General features: G+C 39.5%; 1 protein-coding gene across 6 annotated transcripts in view; it reads right to left on the minus strand.

Annotated features, from left to right (window-relative positions):
- Positions 1–25,788, minus strand: part of LOC146004051 (uncharacterized protein ZK1073.1) — a 347,101-nt gene that overhangs the window by 93,518 nt on the left and 227,795 nt on the right. For all 6 annotated transcript variants that reach the window (XM_083142659.1, XM_083142657.1, XM_083142661.1 and 3 more), the window contains exon 2: positions 1,579–1,629. In XM_083142659.1, the coding sequence (XP_082998785.1) occupies positions 1,579–1,629 (51 nt within the window). The remainder of the gene's footprint in view (positions 1–1,578; positions 1,630–25,788) is intronic.

The following is a 25,788-nucleotide window of genomic DNA, read 5'->3' on the forward strand; positions in this document are numbered from 1 at the left end:
GATTCTTATCATGGTCAAGCTGTATTTTAGGTAAGAGCCACTGTTGTCCAGTTTGTATACTGTCTGACTACCATACGGAGGACCCGGGTTCAATTCGCAGGGGGTGATCTGAGGTCAAAAATTTTACGAGCTTGTCCCTGCATCAAGCGCCTCTGGGGTTCACCCAGCTTCTAGTAAATGCCCTCAGCTGGGGGCCAATCTTGGGACACCTCATCATGGCTGTTCCTTTATGACATTGTGGACTTAACCTACCTTACCCGTGTATCGGTGCTCCCGGTAATTCAGTCTTATCGACATCATCTTTAGGTATGCAACAAACTCAATACGAGTCAGGTCATCTCTGGAGCAAAGCCGCGCAAAGCGGAGGTGAATCGGCTGGGCTGAGCGAAGCAGTACACACTTCCCCTCCACGCAATCCCATTCCCTCTCACGTGTTCATTGGTGGAGCCGTCTCACGTCACTACTTGCGCAGAGATTTGTTTTGTTCGGTTGCTCCAGAGACACTAGACAGAGTAGATGGAAAGGATTATGACTAGCGGGGAGAAAACAATAACCCGATCCTGATGGTTATGCAAACAGTTAATCAGGAGTGGACGCGGGTATTGTATACATCACAGGCGTTTCACATAAAATTCTGATTCAGCAGAAACGTTAATACCTATAGTCCAGAACCTGGCTATGGTTCTGTAGGAAAGTTTGAGTATAGAGAATATTTTTGCGTCAGTACTTTTTAACTTGGGTGGACATCCGCCATCTGGTACAATTTCCCGATATGACGCTTGAGCTTGTAAAAAAAAAACATACCTATTAGATGAAATCTGAAATTGCGAAATAATCCCTCTTGGTAACATCAATTCTAATGGTAGTTTAAAACCACTTTATTCCTGGCATCATTGCATTATGATAATTGGCACAGTGGTAAATTCGTCGTATTTTACCACAGGGTGCTAGAGGACCCAGGTTCGAATCCCAGACTGGGAATGGGTGTTCTTTGGGAGTTCCCTTCATCAATTTCATCATATCGGCCTTCATCGTCATCTTCGTGATTAGCCAAAAGTGGCAGAAAAGCGAATTAAAATAAACCAAATCACACAATCGTCGCCTTTTAATCTAGGTGTCCCGAGTTCGATACCCCGTGGATGTCCATAGTGGTTCGGATCCCAGTTTGAACTGTAGGTCCAGTCCCGATAAGCCTCTCTGCGCACAAAGTGGACTTAACAAAAACTCAACAGTAATATTGAATCTATTACAATACATGTTAAGTGAAACTATCTAAGGATAAACAATAAACAAGAGACAAAACGGTTTACAAATCATTTTCATTTACCTTCTAAATAGAAATTACAGCATGCTGACTCAATTTCCATCAAAATCGGCCAACTATTAACAGAGATATGAAGAGTTTTGTGATCGAGTGGCCGCCATCTTTGATGACGTCATAGCGCGGGAAATGTACCAGGTGGCGGATTTTTCCTACAGAACCATAGCTATGGACAGGACTAGTACATTCTACCGAGATAATAATTGAGCGATATTTATCATTCATAATCTAGCTAAGAGAAACAAAACAGAACTTACCTGTACGTAGACGTTCAGCTGTCCGCATCGTTCTGTGCTCACCACGTGTTTCTGCAAAGAAAGAGAATATTCGTGTTAAAACTTCTATAGAAACAAACAAGAGATTACGTCACAGGACATAACAACACCAAAGAAAGAAGAAACATTTTCAAAAATTGACAGGGAAACTGTCAGTACGGTGAAATGTCATTACGTTATGTTCATGTATATTATGTTTATTAATTGAAATGATTCAGCGCGTCTAATATAAAAGAATATTAAAGATTAAAAATATTATACAAGACAGTAATTATGTGTATGTGAAGCGTTGTCTCTTACACTAAAAGAGGTGCAAGAATGAAAAGTTTTTAGAAATAAATCTAAGAGCAAGCAACAGGTGGGTGGAGAAGGTTACATAACACTGAACTGCATAATTTATATTCATCCCCTATATTTCTGTGGGCCAGGCCTCAGAAATAATATCATTTTTTCTCTGCCTCTTCTCTCTCTCTCTCCCTATCGTTATTTTCTTTCCCCCTTCTATATATTTTTTTCTCTACCGCCCTCTCTCTTTTTCTTCCGTTCCATCTTCTTTCATCCTTTCTCGCCTCCGTCCCGCTTCTCTTACTTTTTCCCTCTCTCTCTCACACTCTGTGTGTGTGTGTCTTTCTCCCTCTTTCCTTCTTCCTGGCTTCCTTCCATTCCCACAATCTCTAATTATCATCCACTCTATTTTCCCCTCTTTATCTGTCTCTCTTTCTCGCTCCCCTTTTCTTTCTCTTCCTGTTTTTCTCTCTCCCTTTTTCTTTCTGTAGCTGTTTCTCTGCGGCGTCTTTCCCCCTCTGTTTTTCCCTTACTTTCTTGCTTCTTTACTTTCCGTCTGTCTCTCCTTTCTTCCTTTGTGCTTTCCTTATCTTCCACTCTATATCATCCTCTCTCTCCATGTGTATGTTTCTCTCGCCTTCTCTCTCTGTCTATCTTCTTCTCTCGCTTCCCTTTTCTTCTTTCTCTCTCTCCTTATCTCTCACTCAATCTCTACATTCACCTCCCCCTGTGTATGTTTCTCCCTCTCTATGTGCGTATTTCATTATCTCTCCTGTCCTCTCATCTTTCTCAGGATGGTAGTTGATAGTTCTTGCCCAACATAGGAACAGGCGATTTTGCTCTCACAATAAACCTTCGGGTTCAGGCATGCCGAAGAGAGTAAAGTTAGCAAAAAGCTTCTGCAAACTTCAATAATTCAAACAAATCTAATTTATGTGCAGAATTATGTCCAAACCATTCAGACATGACCTCCGTCTATATAACTTGACAAGTTTAAAAACAAGAAGCTGCAAATAGCTGTTGCGCATCTCGCACAACATTTCCCCTCTCCATTCTCTGCAGCGACGTTGGTTCGCATTGTTGCAACCTGGAGGGAGCGGAATGGTCCAAGGATTTTCAACGAAATTTCTATTCGCTTTTTCCTGGGCTGTTTTCTACCTGTCGGAGTACAGAAATTCAGCTCACCTTTCGCCAACGACTCTTTTCCTTCTTTTAAAACTTGGCCTCCCCGATGGAGCGTCGTCGCCTTGTAACCAAGGGGTCCCGGGTTCGATTCCCGGTGGAGGCACATAGTGGTTCGGATCCCACTTTAAACTGTAGGTGCAGTCCCGATTAGCCTTACTGTGCATAAAGTGGACTTAAAACAACAAAGCAATCCAATCAAATTCTTTTAAAACTTGAGAAATGGATTTCGTTCGACCCGGCATGATTTGATTTTTGCATTTCAAAAATATGCAGCCAAGAGTAAAGAGCAAGAAAATGTTTTAAAAAAGAACACAGGCAAGCGTGTTATCAGATTGCCTTATCGTAGTGATTGTTATACGATAAACAAAAGAACCCCCAACCCACTCGGATATTAAAAAAGAAAAAAAAAAAACAGGCCAGTGCTCGATGTCGCATTCAGAAAATGAAGTCATTCGCCCAGAAGTTTGTCTTCGTTATAAACCTTAACGCGCGTGCGTAATACTACAGTTTACGATCCGCGCACCGCACGCATTTTCAAAGACCGGATTAAATCAAATGAACCACTGATAAACTTATATGAGTCGACACCGTCAATCCACACAGTAAAAATAGTTTGTCATATTTGTTTTAGCTTAATTTTGCTGAGTTGGCACCACTCGTAGTCTCAAGGTCAGACCAGTACGTAGAAGAGTGGTGGGGAGGATGACGTAATAGGAAGTGCTCCGCAGCGATCTTCGCATATCGGGACTTAACTTGTCAGGCTATACTACAATTGAAATTCTTAATAACCACGGTCTTGCCAATTTCCTGTGACGCCGTGAAACCTAACGGACGGAGAATCGCCATAATTGAAGGAGGCCGTTTCCTCACATTTCAAAGATGCAGGTTGAAAGGGCCTGGAGTTATAAATATAACCAGAAACTGTTCCCGAGGGATTACAAGTCGCGTTACGTGCCTCAATGTGAGGACGCGACAAATGCGCCACCTGGTAGTCACGCGATATCGATATTTGCGAGAAATAAATGCGAGGCTGAAAAGTTGGCGAGGAGGCAAGATTTGGACGGAACGCAAAAGAGATAAATTGTTCAAAATTATGGGAAATTCATGACGGTTTTGGGGATGAACAGATCAGGATCCTGAGATATATAAACTCCCGCTTTGTATCCGAATACAGGTAACCGATTCTCTGTTCGGGATCCGTGTAACGTATTCACTGTTACGGATCCGGGTAACCGATCCACTGTTCCGGATCAGGGTAACCGATTCACTGTTCCGGATCAGGGGTAACCGATTCACTGTTCCGGATCAGGGATAACCGATTCACTGTTCCGGATCAGGGGTAACCGATTCTCTCTTCCGGATCCGGATAACCGATTCACTGTTCCAGATCAGATGTGTCCATGGACATGTTAGCTGTCTTAATAGACCGAATGTTCTGAAACGTTTATCTTCACATAGAATATGTCCTCCGTATGTCAGCAATCATACTTTTGTGTTTCTCCTGTGTTTTGAAACTTGTACTTTATTTACGAATATAAATTTTAACTAAATTGGTGGATTATGTTACATCGCTGACAGTATACAGTACACTTGGACACTTAATTGTGCAGTTCGCAACACTGAGGACATCAAAAGACTGAACCGATGGCACTCTGGCTTTCTTTCAGCCCTTACCGACTGGAAAACAAAATTTCCCTGCACATAACGTACCCTCGCATTGGATCCTTCAAGGTCGCCTGTTGATTTTTCGGTGCCTTGCAGGCGTTGTGTGTCGCAGATGTTTTGTCAACAAGCCACGAGAGGGTGTTGATGGCACCATATCGGAAAAGGACGAACCTTGGAGGCTTGCAGGTTGATTCTGTTGAGGCAATACGGAAGACATAATGACAAATTAAAAGTTAAAGAAGTAATTTTATAACAGTTATGCTGTGGGCCAGCTGGACTTGCTGTACCGGAGTGCATGCGCATGCTTTCCATGACTATTTTCGTTCAACTTTGTTTCACATCCTAGTTTTTGTACTGATGTTAAGGACGATTTCAAAGAATGATTTGTTTCCTCGTTTATCACGGACACATATGATTATACTGGCTGCAGTTGCAGGGGCCTGAGCCCCGTTAGTCTGAAACAATGCAGTCCAGAGAGTATTATGTGGAAGTGAGGTTGTGGGATTCATTACACTCAATGGACAAATTTGAGTACACATTTCTTTGAACTTGACTGTACTTTACAATGAATTTACGATAAAACTTGTACTTGGATGAGTTCAGGCAACCTTCAACTGATACGCGTTTCATACATAAAGAGAAAGAAGAGAGGGCAGCACGCACACACACACTGGAGACCGTTGTTGATACATCTGCCTGGCCTTTCCGCGTCGTATTTTTACACGCACAACTTGGGGAGAGTCCACAACAGAAATAGTCCCCAGCTGAGGACACGCGGCCCGAAAGCCTGGAGGAATTGTTGGGTGCCTCACAGAAAAACTCACTGGGCAAAAATGCAGGCTGCACCTGGGGCTGAGCCTCCTCGCTCGAGCCGGCCCGACGACAGAGAGGTAAAGATTTCGTTCCGACGCTTCGATTGGACGGTCACAGCAGGCGTTGACGTGATTGTTTCATAATCCGTTCGTAGCAAGTTCTGTGAGGAGACCTCCGTCGGGGTATTCTGTTAACGAAATATGTTTATCCGAACATGTGATTTTCGCAGAACTATGCTCTTAAAACATATATTCTGTTATTTGCACGACATAGCTCTGTTTCAGTCTCATAGTTTTCTTCTCTTCCTTTGCCGCCATCACAAATTCCCATAAACAAACAATTTTTCTAGCATATTGAAAAATATTATCGCATCTGTGACGCTACTTCCTGTTGAGAATTGACGCGTGTCAGGGTTGCAAGGAACACACACAGCCTCCAGAGTGGACGAAATATTTTAAGTTCGGTTCTGTTTAGGTATTGCTAATATTCTCTCATATTATCTCTTTCCACTTCTCTCTCTCTCTCTCTCTCTCTCTCTCTCTCTCTCTCTCTCCCTCTCTCTTTGTGATACAATAACATTTGGGGATGTAGTTAATTAAATGTGCACAAGTGTTACATACCAATATCTAAGGCCTATCCACTTTTGAAATACTGTTGCTTGTTTAGAATACCACCCTTACTTGGATTTCTACCAAAATGAATAGTAATTATCCAAATAACAAATTACAAAGAAATTACAATAAGATTGACCATCCTCTATCGCCGGTTTTCCCATGAATTTTACATGTTTTTGCTTATAGTCAGTATTCGAAGTGGAAATTCCAAGCTGGGGGGGGGGGCTTGGTTGAGTTCAGGGATAGTTGGATGATGCTTGTATGGAGGCAATAGAGAAAGTTAGGAGATGCTTTTGCAACTTATCCTAACTGGGAGATGCTTTATGCTGATTATCTTAACTGGGAGACAATCCCACTGCGCACCCTCCCACTTCGAGCATTGCTTATAGGTAATTTCCTCATGACGCCATGTCATTCGTACACGATTCCCACGCATATTCATGACACTTGTTTCTTTTAAAATCATATGATCCTATTCCTGCCTTCCCATGCTTTTTACTATGTACGACCGGTTTTACTATTATGTTGATTGCCTTGATTTTTAAATGATTTTGTAATTCATTCGCAATTTTCTCGATTTTTCCATGGTTCATTCATAACTCTTATGTCTCTTTTCCTTAAATTTTCCATTGTCTTATATCTGACTTTTCCATGGACTCCTTTTCTTTCATTCGTTGTTTCCCTGGATTCGCATGACCGTTTTTATTCATATATTGCGTCTTCTCTTTTAGTAATGTATTTTACTTTTTCCCAGAGTTTTCCATGTTCAACTTATTATAATTTCCACAATATTTCCAATGGACTTTTTAATGTTTTCCCTGAGTTTTTCATAGCCTCTTACTATAATTTACACTGACTTTTTCGTGGGCCTTTACTATATTTTCCACTTTCTTGGCACTTTCCTATAATTCCCACTGACTTTTCCGTAATCATTTATAGTACTTTCCACTTCCTTGGCACTTTCCTATAATTTCCACTGACTTTTCCATGACACTTCATTATATTTTCAATTTACTTGGCACTTTCCTATAATTCCCACAGACTTTTCCATGAAACTTTACTATAGTTTCCACTGACTTTACTTTTACATAATCCTTTACAGTACTCTCAACTGACTTGGGACTTTCCTATAATTCGCACTGACTTTTCCATAATCATTTATAGTACTTTCCACTTACTTGGCACTTTCCTATAATTTCCACTGACTTTTCCATGGCCCTTTACTATATTGTCCATTTACTTGGCACTTTCCTATTATTCCCACAGACTTTTTAATTAAACTTTACTATAGTTTCCACTGACTTTACTTTTACATAATCCTTTACGGTACTCTCAACTGACTTGGGACTTTCCTATAATTCCCACTGACTTTTCCATAATCATTTATAGTACTTTCCACTTACTTGGCACTTTCCTATAATTTCCACTGACTTTTCCATGACACTTCATTATATTCCATTTACTTGGCACTTTCCTACAATTCCCACAGACGTTTCCATGAAACTTTACTATATTTTCCACTGACTTTACTTTTACATAATCCTTTACAGTACTCTCAACTGACTTGGCACTTTCCTATAATTCCCACTGACTTTTCCATAATCATTTATAGTACTTCCCACTTACTTGGCACTTTCCTATAATTTTTACTGACTTTTCCATGGACATTTAATTTATGAACAACTGACTTTTTCGTGACACTTTACTATATTTTCCATTGACTTTTCCATGGCCTTTTAATGTATGAACAACTGACTTTTCAAAGGGCCTATACAGTATTTTCCAGCGACTTTCCCATGGCATTTTTTTTTTACAATTTTGACTGACTTTGCTTTTTAAACTCGGACGTAGTTTCTATTTTTACTTTTCCAAGGTCTCATTCGTTTTTCCCTGACTTTAACTCATACTTTCCCCTGACTTTTCTATGGAGTTTTTTTTTATTTTTTTCTCTGGTTCTATTCAATTATCCTTTTTCCTAATGGATTCTTTTCGCTGATTTCTCCAGATCTGTGGGAGTCCCATCTTACATAACGTTTCCGAAAAGCGCTCTAAAAATGGCAGGCGGCTGTAAAACAATACAGACCATCTGCTTTTTAAAAGGGCACCGCTTCTCCTGCACCCCCTTGCCCTTCATCTTAGATCTGAAAGACAAAACCTGTTCCGTCTCCGTCTACTTTTAGTTTGGTTTCTTCTTCCCAGAGGTCGTTGTCTCCGCCGAGAAAACAACGCCACCAGCCTCCAGAAAATTTTGGCAGGGGTCTCCCGTTCGCGTCCAATCAGGATAAAGGTTAGAAGGCTGGTCGGCGGATTCCTAATGGAGAGAGCCTCTCCCCGTAGCCAGCTTGGCACGAATCCTCGAAATGTTTTTAACGGCAAGGAGAGTAGCAGAGATGGTAAAACAAGAAGAGAAAGCTCACAAGGCTGAGCGACCACTCACCTATTGATCGGAGTTAAAGAGTTGAAGGACAGAGAGGTTTGGGGAAGCAAATTCCAGTCCCTTTTTTCCGATCTCGCATTGTTCAGGCGCGAAATTTAGTGTTCCCGTTATTTTCTTCAATTTCTAAGGGTTGGCAACCCTTGTTTTTGCATTCGAAGTGAAGCTAGCACCTGCACATTGCGACACCCCGCGAAGGCATATGGGGGAATGTGAAGGTGGGGCCTACACATTTACGATCGGCAATTTGTTGACGTGATGTGAACAGCACCACGCTTCAGCTGTCTCTATCCCCAAAGCCCAACAGTTTGTTCGAAAAGTTACGTTTGAAAAGTAACAGTTACAGTTACTCCTTTAAGAAAGTAACTCGGTTAAAGTTACTGGTACTTCAAAAGTAACTCAGTTACTTTAAGAGTTTGTTCGAAAATTTTGATTGATTGACTTAAATTTTTTGGGTGCGTCGGCACGTATGGTTATTTTGCACCCTTCAATATATACGGGGAAATAGCGCCTTGTCTAAAATTCTTGCCTAAGAGTTGAAAAAAGGGGTGTAAAATGCACACTAATTAGTCCTAATTATTATGCAATTAAATATATATTGATATAATAAATCCTTTAAAACATATACAGTGATCGCTAATTCTAATAAAATGAATATATGAAGACTTACATGTGTTTTATTTATGTTTTGTACATAAGTCTTGATGTAGTTATATCACTACAACAAACAAAAAATGATAAAACAGTCAGTTTTGCTTGAATGATTCAAAAAATCGTTCGTAAGCCAGCCACAGTACTGTGCATGTGGTGGCATCCAGGCCCGTAGCCAGGATTTTATTTCAGGGGGGGGGGCTCATGCCTTATCGGCAGAAGCGTCGCCAGAAATATTTTTGGAAAAGGGGACAGCCCATTGTTAAAACTTAATTAGTAGAAATAATAATGACAATAATAATTATTACCATGGTTATAATAGTCATTTTACAATAATAACTATTATAAGCTATTAAAATAAACCAATTTTAATCCACATTTATTATTATTATTATTATTATTATATAAATGGAGTGAATATTCAACACAAGTGTTGTCCATTATTTTTCTTACATTTTGTACAGTTAGTGTACTGAAATTCATAGTTATTGTATCTTGTTATTAACTTTTACACATTCCGTTCAAAAACAGATTTTAATAGTTAGGGGCAAATTTTACTCATAAAGTTTATATTGTGTGACCTCTCACAAAGAAAACTATACATTTTGAGAGCTGTAGATCCATTTTTCTTAGGATTAAATTGTAGAATATAAAATTATAAGTTGGGTGCTCTTTTTTACGATCTAATGTATAATCCTACTAAGGAAGTAAAATTATCACTATACACAATTTAAATTAGATATTTGTAGGATTTCGGGGGGGGGTGCTTCAGCCCCCTTAGCCCTCCCCCTGGCTGGTGGGATCTATTCCACTTGCCTCGTTAGATTTTAAGTACACTTAACGCACAGATATGCTAAGTGAGATTGGACCTACAGTTTAAAGTGGGATCCGAACAGCAATGTGTGTCTACCGGTTGTCGAACCTAAGATGCCTTGATTACAAGGCGACACCGTCAGAATGAAGAAGGCTTCTCATTCTCTCGGTCGCTGGATCGTAGATCATTTGCTGAACCTCAACCAAGAATAAAGACTATTGCAAATGTCTATCTTGGTCTTGTATGGCCCTCGAAATAATATATACACAACGAAACTCACTAAATTAACAATTACTTGTGCAATTAGCAATGCATGTAAGCCATAATTCAATAATTATTATAATCAGGCAGCCATAATCCAACCAAATTTAAAATAACAGTAAAAAGCTTGCTTATGAAGTATTTGTAGCACAGAGGAGTACTTAGATCATATTTTTCATTAATAGACATAACCTTTGATTTTTCTTCTATTTTTATGTTCACTAATAGCCATAACCTTTGATTTTTCTTCTATTTTTTAAGTTATTCTATACTCTTTTATACTTTTTAATATGCACAAGTATGTGTTAATTCCTTGGTACTCAAAATCATACATGTAATTAACCTATCCCATATCATAGTGCTTTTTGTACTTATCAGATCAAGTGGATGGAAATAAATCATATCATATCATATCATATCATATAAGACGGTCTCGTGACTGTTGAACTAATGTAGTAGCAATGTCATATTGTTTAATTGATTGAAATGAAAATTTTGTACATTTTGGAGGAGGGGACCCACATACATTCGAAGGTATGTGCTAATTCCTTTGTACTCAAAATTATACATGTAATTTTATTTTATACTCTTTATACTTTTTAATATGCTTAAGTATGTGTTAATTCCTATGTACTCAAAATTACACATGTAATTGACCTATCTCATAACATAGTGCTATTTGTACTCATATGATCAAGTGGATGGAAATAAATCTTATCTTATCTTATCCATTAACCTTTTGAAAAACTCAATAATAACTCCCCTCCAGACGCAAGACTATTAGAAAGTTGTTTTCCTGAAACATTCCAGCAGCGTCTGGAGCGGAGTAATTTTTGTGTATACTATATATCGTCCTGTTTTGTACCTTGTTTCATTTGTACATGTTACAGAGTCTGAAGAAGACCTTGCTAGAAGGTAGAAACGTTACGTTTATTTTGTTTTATAATAAAATAAATTTCTGCCTTGGTCAGCATATTGAGTTTTTCATATCATGGAAACAAGGCTTAATGGTGTTATAATTAACCTTTGGTATATCTCCATATAAGTCTCATAGTAAAGCAGTTTCTCTTATTGGTACGACTGTACTGTCACATAAACATCCACCGAAACTGTTAGGTATAAAGTCGATCACGTGACGGAGTGGTCAGCACAGAACGTTACGGCGCAAGGGATTCCGTGTTCCAATCCCGACCTGGACATTGGTGTTCTTTATGAGTGTTCCTGCATCAACATCATCACTAGAGAAGTATTTTAAGGTGCAAAATTATGGTCGGGAAGGGGGGGTGTCTGAAATTGTTTTCAAAAAGGTGTTGATAAAATGCCTTTATTCAATGTTCTCTTTTTCTGCGCCTTCTGTATATAATGCGCGCGGACCGCATAGAGAGCTGTGGTTGCGCGCGGACCGCGTAGAGAACTGGGTTTCTGCCGAATAGGTTTTGTGGAAGTTTGTGTTTTCTCTCGCTCGTTTTGCTACATTTTCTTGAGAACTATTGTGGCTGCAATGATTATATTATTCTATTTTAAAGCTCTCGTTCTGGTCTACAAAATGAGACTATAGGATTTTATGTAGCTGCTCAAGAAGAGTGAAAATCATTTATTTTTCTGTCCAACTTTTTAACAAAACATGACAGAAAAGGAAGGAAAAAGGTTCTGAAGATTCAAAGAGAGGTAAAAAGGGGATAAATGTGCTACTCTCACGAAAAGAAGCAACAAAGTGTGTTCATTTTACTTGATTTCATGTCCTAAAATACATATATCAAACGATCGGTTTGAAAACAGGTACATTTTTGTAAAAGTGCTGGACCTTGAAACCAGTTCCCTAATCATCACTCATCATAATTTTCGCGATTAGCCAAAAGTGGCAGAAACACGAAGTAAAATAAACCAGATCAATCATGTTAGGTTTACAATCGTGTCGATAACTCCACATTAATAACGAAATATCTTAATTTTACAAGGAAGATTAACATAGGAAGCGAGTGGAGATAATTTCCTCCCATAAATTATTAAAACAGGATTTGAGACGACGTGTTAACAAGTAATTTGTTATCCTGCTGCAAGGGGCCATCTTAAAGCAAAGGTTAATTAACCCAATTTCCGAAGACACCTTCGCCTGAAAGCGCCTCGCATTGACCCCACCCAAGTGGCAGACGCTGCCCGTTGCCATGGCGACCCGCGAGGACGGGAGATTTCGCAAGAAGTATCTGGATTGGAAAGAAGCGTCTGCTTGAAAATTATTCTCCTCTCGTGCGTTGATCAAATTCTCGCTGGAGTAACAAGCTGAAGAGTGGAGCCCAGGTTCATATCATTCCTTGGTACATTCCCACGATGATGACGTATGTAAGGTACACGTAGCTTTTCCTCCTACAATTCGAGCAACTGAGTTAATGTTTCACCACACAGTAACTGTAACTGAGTTACTCATCCACCACAGTAACTGTAACTGAATCAGTGTCGGACTGAGAGCACTGATAGGGCGCTCTCTTGAGTAAAATATCATTCGGTCTTTACAAAAAGGTTGACGGATCGGCAAGGTTAGTATTTATTGCATTACGTTGCACTAGTTAGATAAACTCCTCCAGAATATGGAGTGAGTCATTAGTAAGCCCTTGGACTTATTGAGAACTTTTCTTATGAAGTCATGGACAAGCTATTATAAAATTACAAGAGTTGGATCCAAACTGTAAATTATTATATTAATTCAATCAATTATACATAGTATTCCTTATATTTTTTAGAACTCAAAAACTTTGTCTAAAAATGTGTACTGTAATGATCAACTTTTAGTTTTTCGTGATGCTTATGAACAAAATAAAATTACGATCTTGTGCTGCCATCTATGGCCAAAAAATACTGGCTTAATATATAATAGTAATTTCATTGTCAGTCATCCAAAATTCATGTGTTAGTTGGATATAATAGCATAAACTAGGCTGCTACAGAGTGCATTTTTTTCGGTGCCCTTTTGGAGACAAGGCACCAGGGCAAGAGGGTGTACCGGGATATTGCCCGGTGTACCAGTGCGCCAGTCCGGCTCTGAACTGAGTTACTCTTTCGCCAAAGGATCTTCATCTGAGCTACTGTTTCACCACAGAAACTGCAACTGAGTTACTCCTTCATCAAAGGAACTTCATCTGAGTTACTGTTTCACCACAGTAACTGAAACTGAGTTACTCCTTCATCAAAGGAACTTCATCTGAGTTACTGTTTCCCCACAGAAACTGTCACTGAGTTACTCCTTCATCAAAGGAACTTCATCTGAGTTACTTTTTCACCACAGAAACTGAAACTGAGTTACCCCTTCATCAAAGGAACTTCATCTGAGTTACTTTTTCACCACAGAAACTGAAACTGAGTTACTCCCTCATCAAAGGAACTTCATCTGAGTTACTGTTTCAGCACAGTAACTGAAACTGGGTTACTCCTTCATCAAAGGAACTTCATCTGAGTTACTGTTTCACCACAGTAACTGAAACTGAGTTACCCCTTCATCAAAGGAACTTCATCTGAGTTACTTTTTCACCACAGAAACTGAAACTGAGTTACTCCCTCATCAAAGGAACTTCATCTGAGTTACTGTTTCACCACAGTAACTGAAACTGAGTTACTCCCTCATCAAAGGAACTTCATCTGAGTTACTGTTTCACCACAGTAACTGAAACTGAGTTACTCCTTCGTCAAAGGAACTTCATCTGAGTTACTGTTTCACCACAGTAACTGTAACTGAGTTACTCCTTCATCAAAGGAACGTCATCTGAGTTACTGTTTCACCACAGTAACTGAAACTGAGTTACTCCTTCATCAAAGGAACTTCATCTGAGTTACTGTTTCACCACAGTAACTGAAACTGAGTTACTTCTCCACCCAAGTTCTGTAACCAAGTTTTTCACCAAAGCAATTCGACTGAGTTACTTCTTCATCAAAGTAACTGCAACTGAGTTAATTTTGACCAAAGTAAGTGTAACTATGTTACTTTTCACCAAAAAGACCATGGGCATTACTATACTTTCTTTTTTATTTGATTTATTTTATTTTACTTCGCGTTTTGTGCTTCTTGGCTAATTTGCGAAGATGGGGATGAGTGATGAAACTGATGAATGGACATTCACAAACAACCATGCACGAGGGGGATTCAAACCCGGGATCCTTGGCATCGCAGCGCTATGTGCTAACCACTCAGCCACAGGATTCGGCGCATTACTATACTGAAAGTGAGATTAATACTTGGAGAATTATTTGAGTTCACGCCTTCAGATTTCGCACCTCCTCTCTAGGTAGCTCCACCGTCGCACGGCCACAGTACTGAGTGGCTGACTCCATCTGGAGAGTTTGATTCGACAGCCAGTGTTCCACTCCTATTCAGAAGAGCAACCGTATAGCTAAGTAAATATGGACTTACGTTTCGGTTGGGGAATTCGAGTGATCCAATTTGGGTTCAATCTCCATGATTGCACTGTTCGTTCCCATGATTCCTTCGGCTCGCTACCACGGCGTCGCCAGTGTTGCCAAAATGGGTTAGGAATAAAGAGAAAAATCTAAAAAACACTCTGAAGAAACCAGATTTGCAATGGTGTATTGAAGCATGGGGATACCCAAAGAGTTTTTAAAAAGTATGACCCTCACAACCCACCAACAGTTACTTTTCAAAGTATGGTTATTTTCTTAAATCAGTAAAAGTAACTCAAGTTACTTTTTCAGGTAAGGAGTAACAGGATTAACAGTTACTTCTATATACTTTTCAACAGAAATTAATACATTCATGCTTTGCTAAATATAATGAAATAACATCTTCATGCATGAGTACATTTGTTACAAGAAAATGTTTTTCGTAGCGTATTTTTTAGTTGAATTTTCTCATACTATGTTTTCATATTCAAACATGTGAAGTCCATTACAATAATCTTAATTTCAGATGATCACATCACATCAGTTATATTTTCCACCACAGTAACTGTAACAGAGTTACTTTTCCACCAAAACAACAGCAACCGAGTTACTTTTCCACAAATTGAACCGCAACTGAGTTACTTTTCCACAAATTTAACCGCAACCGAGTTACTTTTCCACATATTTAACCTCAACCGAGTTACTTTTCCACAAATTTAACCGCAACCGGGTTACTTTTCCGCAAATTTAACCGCAACTGAGTTACTTGTTCCCAAATTTAACCGCAACCGAGTTAATTTTTCCCAAATTTAACCCCAACCGAGTTACTTTTCCGCAAATTTAACCGCAACCGAGTTATTTTTCCACAAATTTAACCGAAACCGAGTTACTTTTCCACAAATTTAACCGCAACCGAGTTACTTTTCCACAAATTTAACCGCAACCGAGTTACTTTTCCACAAATTTAACCGCAACCGAGTTACTTTTCCACAAATTTAACCGCAACCGAGTTGCTTTTCCACAAATTTAACCGCAACCGAGTTACTTTTCCGCAAATTTAACCGCAACCCAGTTACTTTTCCACAAATTTAACCGCAACCCAGTTACTTTTCCACAAATTTAACCGCAACCGAGTTACTTTTCTACAAATTTAACCGCAACCGAGTTACTTTTCCACACATTTAACTGGAACCGAGTTACTTTTCAACCAACTGAACTGAAACCTGGTTACTTTTTCGCCAAAGTAACTGTAACGTGATTACTTTTCACATGAAGTGACTGCAACCGAGTTACTTTTCCGACAAAGCAACTGCACCAAAGTTGTTTTAAATTGGTTACTTTTACAAAATTACTTTCCAAGGACTGATTTGCAAAATGATTGTGGAACTCTCCGCAAACAGGGATTCTGAATCAGAATACCAGTAGGAGCAGACACACAGAGTAGAGAAGCTACTTTTTGAAGGTTCTCAATTCAATACGTTGCATTTATTGTCCAATGTGTGGGCACACTAAAGATGAACGAGAAAGCTCGTCTGGTTCTCCGTCTCGTCCTGCCTCGACGATAAAGCTTCGAGCTCGTTCAGAGTGTCTTGGACACTAAGTCTCGAATGTCCGACCTTTTTCTCGATATTTAGACGTTGTTACCGAGACTTCTCTTATATTAATCCGACAGTTAAAAGGATGCCTGTGCTAAAAGTAATAGATTTAGAGACAAAATATGATTCTAGGCGCTCCAGGGGGACGGGGGGGGGGGGTTAGAAACTAAGCAAAAAAGATGAGAAGGGGTGCTTCCAAATGCACAAAGATGGCAACACTGACCGAAGTTCCTCCAGCGCTGTGTCTTTCAGCAGGGACCGCGCCATTTCTTTGCCGGATTTAGTGACTGTTTCTGGCAGGCAACAATGCTGCTCTGTAGCAATTTCTCACGCAAACTGCCTCCGCTTATCTTGTGAACTTCTCGATTCGAAGCATGCGTGAAGAAAAGCGAGAAAAAGCGGAACCTGGCAACCCCCGGCTGTCCCCTCTCGGATTCTATTTACATTTCAGGCTGAGATGTTTGGGCGTGTTTTGCAGCCCAAATGTACGTCTTTCCTTTCCTTCCTTCGGCGCTGGGCTTCTGTCCAAAATTCTTCCTCCCTCGAACGACGGAGTGAGTACATTTGAAGTGAAATGGTTCACTGTTCAAATGCTCTGGCGTTACTTAACGATATATATTGGCGCTAAAGCTTTCTCGTCTGTGGGTACAAATTGTGAATTCATTAACAAAAAGTGTGTTCTGAAAAGGGAGTGAACAAATAAACGGTATATATAGGGTGAGTCAAAAGTCCCTTAACATCCTCTATAAAATGCAGAGGAGTTATGCTGGGTACAATTAGTCATGATAGAAACAGGTTGGGCCCAGAGGGAACCACAGTTGTGTGTGTTAAGCGGAGGTCCGCCATATTGAAACTCATCCTTAGCCAATAAAAAGTTATACGCATGTCTTGCACTTCTGAAATCTGCTCTTAGGGGTCCCGGGTTCGATACCCGGTGGAGGCACTAGTGGTTCGGATCCCACTTTAAACTGTAGGTCCAGTCCCGATTAGCCTTACTGTGCATAAAGTGGACTTAAAGCACAAACTCAATCCCATAAAGTGGACCTCATGCACCAAATCAATCGCATAAAGTGGACTTGAAGCACTAAATCAATCGCATAAAGTGGACTTGAAGCACCAAATCAATCGCATAAAGTGGACTTGAAGCACCAACTCAATCGCATAAAGTGGACTTGAAGCACCAACTCAATCGCATAAAGTGGACTTGAAGCACTAAATCAATCGCATAAAGTGGACTTGAAGCACCAACTCAATCGCATAAAGTGGACTGAAAGCACCAACTCAATCGCATAAGGTGGACTGAAAGCACCAACTCAATCAATCAATGAAATCTGCTCAATATGTTGTCGATATCCCTTTATGCACACTCATATACGTGTCTTCAACTCACGCAGAGCATTTTGCAAAGTAGCAAGCGTAACAGCATCGCAAGCAGTATCTATACGTTCTCTCACATGGTTAATATAACAGATTTTTCCTTCATATACCTACAATTGACTTCTATTTTTTTCGAAAGTTAAAAGTGCAAAGGTGTTACATTCGGGGCACGTGCAGCCTATTCAACAGGTTCCCTGCTGGCAGTCCATCTACCGGGAAATTTAGCGTTAAGAAAAACTGTCTCAAACGTTCTCATAGTGTGGTGGCGCTCCGTCGTGAAGAAGAACTGTGGAAGAAGTAGCGTATCCGTAAACTAAGATGAAAAACCTGTTTACCTAACAGGTCCAAGTATCCCTCAGCATTTAAGGTCATCATACAACTTTCCATTTAAAATTTTCGAGTTGAATTCAATATGGCGGAACTCTGCTTGACACAAGCAACTGCCCTAACCTGTTTCTATCATAACCAACTGTACCCAGAATAACTCCTTTACATTCTATGGGAGGTTAATGGACTTTTGACTCACCCAATGAATAACAAGCAAAGACAGCTAAATATCTACCTTTGATCTCAGATCTCTAATTTTAAATAAAATAATTTTAAAAGTAAAATATTAAAATTCACAACCTATGTGTGCTTCACCTATAGCCTAGTGGTAACTCTAGCTTTGTAATCAAGAGATTCCGGGTTCGATACCCGGAAGGAGGCACATAGTGGTTCGGATCTCACTTTAAACTATAGGTCTAGTTCCGATTAGTCTATCCGTGCATAAAGTGGCTTTAAAAACTAAAATTCAAAAACAGGTGATGTGTAAAAGTAGTTTGAGGATGACGAAAGTGTTTTGAATCCATCCAAAATTAATTACTTAATTTAATTAATTTATTTGTGAGCAGGTATCAGAAATTAACAAAAGTCTATTTGAAGTATGCAATGACGAGGAATGAATAAATAAATTTTAGAAACATTTTACTCTGAATATTACTTCAATAAAAATGGCAGTGAGGTCTCGGGTTCGAATCCCGGGCTGGGCATAGATGTTTGTGTCTATTCATCAATTTCATCATATCATCACTCATTCCCATCTTCGCAAATTAGCCAAAAGTGGCACAAAGGACGAAGTAAAATAAAGCAAATCAATCATGTTAACTGATTCAACATCATTGAGAAAAAAAAAGTTCTAAACACTACTCTGATAATCATATATCTCTGATATAGTATTGTTTTCATTTTTATTAATTTCTCTCTCTCACTTGTATATTTCTCTCTCTCTTTCCCTCCCATCTCTTTTCTCATTCATTCTTTTATGTCTTTGTCACTCGTCAATTTCGCATTTTGTTATTTTTACTTTCATTTTCTATCTTCATTTCAATCTCTGTTTCTCTCTCTCCTTCGCCATTCGCTCTCATTTACTCATTTGTTTTCCTTTCTCAGTTCCTCTCTTGCTTCTCATGTCTATCCTTTCTTATCCTCTCTTTTGCTTCATGTAACCTCCGTCATCGAATCTCCACGTTTGCAGCGGCAATACTGTATAATTGTTGAAGACAAAGGAAGGACGTAGAAAGAAATCCTGGCAATATTTTCTTCGCCACGTTCAGGATGCTGAGCAGCGCGACAGATGGGCGAGGAGACAACCCCCACCCCACCTCCCTTCCGCCCACTGGATCGGCCTCCGTCGCCACCCGGAAACCTAGAGCTCCCCAGAAACTGGCAACACTGGGAAAGAGAGTGGAGGGGGAGGTAACCCGGGAATGATTACGGAAACAAGAAACCCCGAATGACGTCAGCCCTACGTCACAGGGATGCGCGTTTTCACCTTTTGGCATTTCCCTCCGAGAAGGAAGCGTTCCTGGGCCCAGGCAAGTAGGCAACCCGACGGGGCATAAACGCCAACCTTTTTGCATAGCCTTCAAGGATACAGCGCATCCTTTTTTTCCCGGAGAGCGCGTCGCAAACGTGGATTAATGTTACGGTGACGTCACTTGCCAGGAGAATGATGTGCAATTAACACTTGTGACGCGTCTTGCAGCGGATTTTGATGCGCTGTGAGGATTTTTCTTTTCGATTAGAGCTTACGTCATGGAGATTTCTTGTTGGATTAACCTTACTCTGTTTTGGGGGACTGAAACAGCTTGTCTTTACACTTGGACCTTATGTTACCCCACACATGTGTTCTTATTAAAGTTATTGAACGAGAACTGCTCTCATCCGGAATAAATTTATAGTGAAATGTAAAACTCAAGCTCACACTCGACTGAAAATATAGGGCTACTCACTAGAGACTTGATAATCATGTGGCACAGAGCATCAGAGGCATTGTGCTGCATAATACAGTAGCTCTACAGTCGTATAGTGTTGGTTCCCAAAACCATGCGAAAATGTACTATGAAATAATGATTTATGGGGAAATACTTCACCTTGGGTAAAAAGTTTGTTGGTCAAATCGAAAACGGCCAGTAGAATAATGTTTTATGGAAAAACAATACCAAACAGTTTGGGTTAAAAGTTTGTAGGCAAAACAATGAAAAACGGCCAATAGAATTCCATTTTTATGGAACAACGATAGGAAACATCGCTCGGGTAAAAAATGTTGGAAAAAAAGATGGAAAACGGCCAGTACAGCAGAAAACAAAATGTGGGGAATAGATAATGTTTGATAGAGCAACAATGGAAAACATTGTTTGGATAAAACGTTTGTTGCCAGAACAATGGAAAAGAGGCAGTGGAACAATGTTTATTGTGAAAAAAAAACAATGTAGAAAACATATGTGGATAATGCTTGATGCAACAACAATGGGAAACATCATATGTAGATAATGCTTGATGCATAAACAATGGGAAACATCATATGTAGATAATGCTTGATACAAAAACAATGGGAAACATATGTGGATAATGCTTGATGCAAAAACAATGGGACACATCATATGTAGATAATGCTTGATGCAAAAACAATGGGAAACATATGTAGATAATGCTTGATGCAAAAACAATGGGAAACATATGTGGATAATGCTTGATGCAAAAACAATGGGACACATCATATGTGGATAATGCTTGATGCAAAAACAATGGACAAAGTAGTTTAGGTAAACTGTTTGTTGGCCAAACCATTGAAAGAGCGAGCGATGGAAAAAAACGTAGAAAATATACTGTTGGGATAATGCTTGATAGAAAAACAATGGGAAACATCATATGTGGATAATGCTTGATGGAAAAACAATGGGAAACATCATATGTGAATAATGCTTGATGGAAAAACAATGGGAAACATCGTTTGGGTAAAACGTTTCGTGGTAAAATAATGCAAAACGGCCAGAGGAATAATGCTTTGTAAGAAAAAACAATGGGAATAATGATTTAGGTAAAATTGTTGGTAAAATAAAAGACGGTCAATTGGGGAAAATGTTAGTTGGTAAAATAGCCGGGATTCGAACCCAAGACCCCTGATAGATGAATTTCTCTACATAAGACCGTCTATGTAAAGTTATCTTGATGCACCATCATTAACTGTTTGTGTATTTTAATGTTTTGCTGGAGACAAAGCAATTATGCTTATTTTGTGTAAACTGAAACATTTCGGGTTTTCTGTGTAACAGGGGGGAGGGGTAAAAAAAGTCACATGTTAAGGGCGACACCAAGATGCTGAAAAATTATTTTACTTTTCATACTAGCGACTCGCAGCGCCCCAAGCGTGATTGTTTCGAAGTCTTCTCCAGGTTTCCATCTCCAAAGTCTGAGATGGATTTTTTTTTCCTTCAGCTCAGCTATATCCAAATGGAAACTTCCAAGACTTTCCAATGCACGGATAAGCCAGAGTCTGGCCGTGAATTTTAACATCTTCAGGAGGAGGAAATTCCGTCTGATCCTCAAGAATTACAGCTCGTAAATTCCGATCACGTTTTGGGTCCTTTCTTCTATTCCATCTACCAGAACACAACAAGACTGCTGAAGATGTGTTTTTCTCACGATGGCATTTTCTTACTCTAGATCTTTGCTTCCCTCATTCACATGTATGCATTTCTTGAATATCAAAGGGCATTACTCTTGACCCCTCCGTGTGAAAGTTTACGTTATTTTACGTTGCCTTTTCTGCTACCTAACGTCACTGTCAGGGGCGGAGCACGATAAAATTTTCACCCTGGTTCCCCCTATTTCCACCCCAAATAAAAACATGGCCATATTATATATTTACAGGTTTAACGAGGAAGAATAATAGCTTTATTTTTAAAATACTTTAAGTGTTACTGTTAAAGAACACGTTTATTGCAGGTATGTATTTACTGAATATCTATTGTTACGAAGAATAACTTCTCTCGGATTTCTCTTGTATTTACCGTCTATGGTAAATGTCTGTTATATAGGAGACACATTTCTATCGGATATTTTCAGTTTTAAATGGTTCGTACTTACCAATTGTGCCCCAATTGTGTATTGCGGAACATAGTTGAAGGTGCCATAATGTTTTTACACAAAAATAACTTCGATTTTTCACATTACGAGTAATTCTTTTGGGTCCTTTCTTCCGTTGCGGAACATACAATATGGCACGCACAGCTGTGGATCATCGCGCGTTGTGCTTGTGTTTTGTCGATTTGGAGTGCGTATGCAGTGTTCCAACCATCTTAACCGAAAAATACCTACTTTCGTGTTCATTATGTCATCACAAACCAGTGACGGATAGCCCCAAAAACCATTCCATATAGCCCCTAAAACCGTTGACGGCCCCAAAACCATTCACCATAGCCCCACGGACCATTTCCGACAAGGTTAGGTTAGGTTAGGTAACCATAGTTAAAAAAAATAAAAAAATTCTGGTAAAAAATGGCATGTTTGGAAACACTGGCGAGACCGCGTGACTTTCGACGCTCGCGCCATCTACAGGTACATAAAGCAAACAACGGCATAATGTTGTCGTCTTGCACAAAATGCAAGTTTATTATATCATAAGTGCTTATTTCTTGTTGTGCAACATTCTACGGTGAGAAAATACCTCCACGAACTTTCAAAATACTACAGAAACTCATTTCCGTAAGTAGTTTCTTCTGTAAAAATGAAGAAATGTGTCTCCGATATAACAGACATTTACCCAGTTTTTAACACATACTTCCCCTACTCCTAAGGATCCGGATCCTAAAATTTTTCGGATCCGGAATTTTCAATTTGTCCTCATCTTGACATTTGAGGGGATTTTGCCCCCTAAAACAGTTTTTAGCTGAAACAAAAAAACACGTAATTCTTCCTTCGGGCCCCTCTATACACCTGCCACGTTTCATGGAAATCGGAGGGGAACACACGAGTCAGATCCCCACTTCAATTTGTCCTCATCTTGACAATTGAGTGGGTTTCGCCCTGTAAAACCGTTTTTTAGCTGAAACAAAAAAACACGTATTTCTTCCTTTGGGCCCCTCTATACACCTGCCAAGTTTCATGGAAATCCGAGGGGGACACATAAGTCAAATGCCCACTTAAATTTGTCCTCATATTGACATTTGAAGGGGGTGCCCACTAAAACAGTTTTTTAGCCGAAACAAAAAAAAACACGTATTTCTTCATTTGGGCCCGTTTATACACACACCTGCCAAGTATCATGGAAATCGGAGAGGGACACAGGGATCAGATCCCCACTTCAATTTGTCCTCATCTTGACATTTGAGAGGAGGTTGCCCCCTAGAACAAATTTTTTTTCGAAACAAAAAACACGTATTTCTTCATTTGGGCCCGTTTATACACACACCTGCCAAGTTTCATGGAAATCGGAGGGGGACACAGGGGTCAGATCCCCACTTCAATTTGTCCTCATCTTGACAATTGAGTGGGTTTCGCCCTGTAAAACCGCTGAAACAAAAAACAAAAAAAAACACGTATTTCTTCCTTTGGGCCCCACTATACACCTGCCAAGTTTCATGGAAATCCGAGGGGGACACATAAGTCAAATGCCTACTTAAATTTGTCCTCATATTGACATTTGAGGGGGGGGGGGGGTTGCCCCCTAAAACAGTTTTTTAGCCGAAACAAAAAAAAAACACATATTTCTTCATTTGGGCCCGTTTATACACACACCTGCCAGGTATCATGGAAATCGGAGAGGGACACAGGGGTCCGATCCTCACTTCAATTTGTCCTCATCTTGACATTTGAGGGGGCTTTGTATAACATCTCTATCTTGTTATATGTGTTAAAGGTTTCATCCTGGAATGGAATGTATCACATTTATGTGTGTTTTTATTTCCAATACATTCGAATGAATACATATTCGTTTCAATGGCATTTACAAAATCGCCTCTGACATGTGTGCACGAGTGTGTAAGCCGATGCGTAGCAAAGTATTTTTGGAACAACACTTGAAAAAAATTATTGTAGGACTAACGAAAAATTTCCTTGTAATCGAAGATCATAATACGTTTTAAGGTGTGGTAATATTATAATGGGATTGAGATACGAAACTCTCGGATCCGTAACCGAATTTTCGGATCCGGATCCAGATCCGAATCTTTCGGACCCGGATCCGGATCCTAAATTTTCGGATCCGGATCCAGATCCGAAACTTTCAGACCCGGATACGGATACGCGGATCCGGAACTCTCGGATCCGGATCCAGATCCGGAACTTTTGGATCCGGATCCAGATCCGAAACTTTCAGACCCGGATCCGGATCCGGAATTTTCGGATCCGGATCCGTTTGGCCATCCCTAGTATATACATCTTTCCTTTACAGATTCAATAAACATGCTCTAAGTTGTATTTTGCCCCATCACACAGAGAAATGCACTTCTGAGGACTTCACTCTACGAGCGCGCTATTTAGCATAGCGCTAACCCGACCCCGCTGTTTATCACGCAGAGGTCCCTAAACATACAGCGCTCACTCTGTGTGTATTTCTATGCATCCATAAAAACAGCCTCAACCCATCGGGCCTTGTAAGCGAGCCGGCAACTTCATGCGTATCTGAGAGCCTGAGAATTCTAAGATATGAGAGTCGGAACCGGTATTTATACCTCCGACACACGAACCGCCCCCAACAACCAGGGTAAGGCCCTATTGTTACCTTTCAAACATGGAAGCCGTTGAGGAAAAACAACCTTTGGCTTCCCCGACTACCGGGCAAAAAGCAACCTAGGCCAGAGCATTTACAAATATCCGAACTTTTACACATATATTTTCCATATTGCAGCTGTGTGAGTAAAAACCACACAACACAACACTACATAATGATATCAAAATAATCTCTTGGCTTAAATTGCTACATTATTTTGTTACGCACCAGTAAGTTCAATTAATTTTTGTCTACAAAAACGCAACTTTTCAAAAAAACGCTTCCTGTTACATACCATAACATACGTTATTATGCATGGCGAACTGGCAGCTATGGCCAATTCTAATAGTCTGTGCATACCAACTAATATACACGTTGCTTATGTGTAACTTTATGCGTGTAAATACACCATAAATATATTATTTATGAAGTTCCACTCTTGACATGTGTATTTCTGTTAATGTCAGGAAAAATTAAGACACAACAAAAATGGCGACGAGGATTGAAGAGAAAAGTAACCAATACTGTAAGTGGAATTTAAGACGTAACACTTACGTAATCAGAAACACGTATAATAAGGGTCATTCCAACTCAAATCAACCAATAAATATATATTTTTGAACCTTTAGGATTCAGATTTTTCTATCAAGAGGACGAAAACTGCCAAATTTCAGATATTTTGGGCTCATAGTTTTTGACTTATTGACTTTCAAAAAGGCAAAAATCTCAAAATTTTACGACATTTTGAAATCTTTAAACAGCTGTAGATCAAAAACTATTTGACCTAGAGAGCTCAAATTGGTGTCTTTCTCTTCAGCTTCTAATGAGCTTTAATTTGAAATGCAACATGACTGTGTTACTTGAATTTTGCAATATTTCAAGAACTCGAAGAAAAAAATTTTTTGAAAATCTCAAAAACACTCCCTTTAACTTTTTTTTTTTTAAAAAAAATATGTTTTGAAGATATCAATTGGCTATTTGTGTGCAAAATTTCATAGTGGGACGGGAATAGTTTCCTATGGAAATTAATTTTTTTGCGTTGTAATGTGTGAAATTTGCTACATTTGTTGATTTGACCT

This window comes from Lepisma saccharinum, chromosome 21 (genome assembly GCF_977018435.1).
Source record: "Lepisma saccharinum chromosome 21, izLepSacc3.1, whole genome shotgun sequence".
Classification (NCBI taxonomy): domain Eukaryota; kingdom Metazoa; phylum Arthropoda; class Insecta; order Zygentoma; family Lepismatidae; genus Lepisma; species Lepisma saccharinum.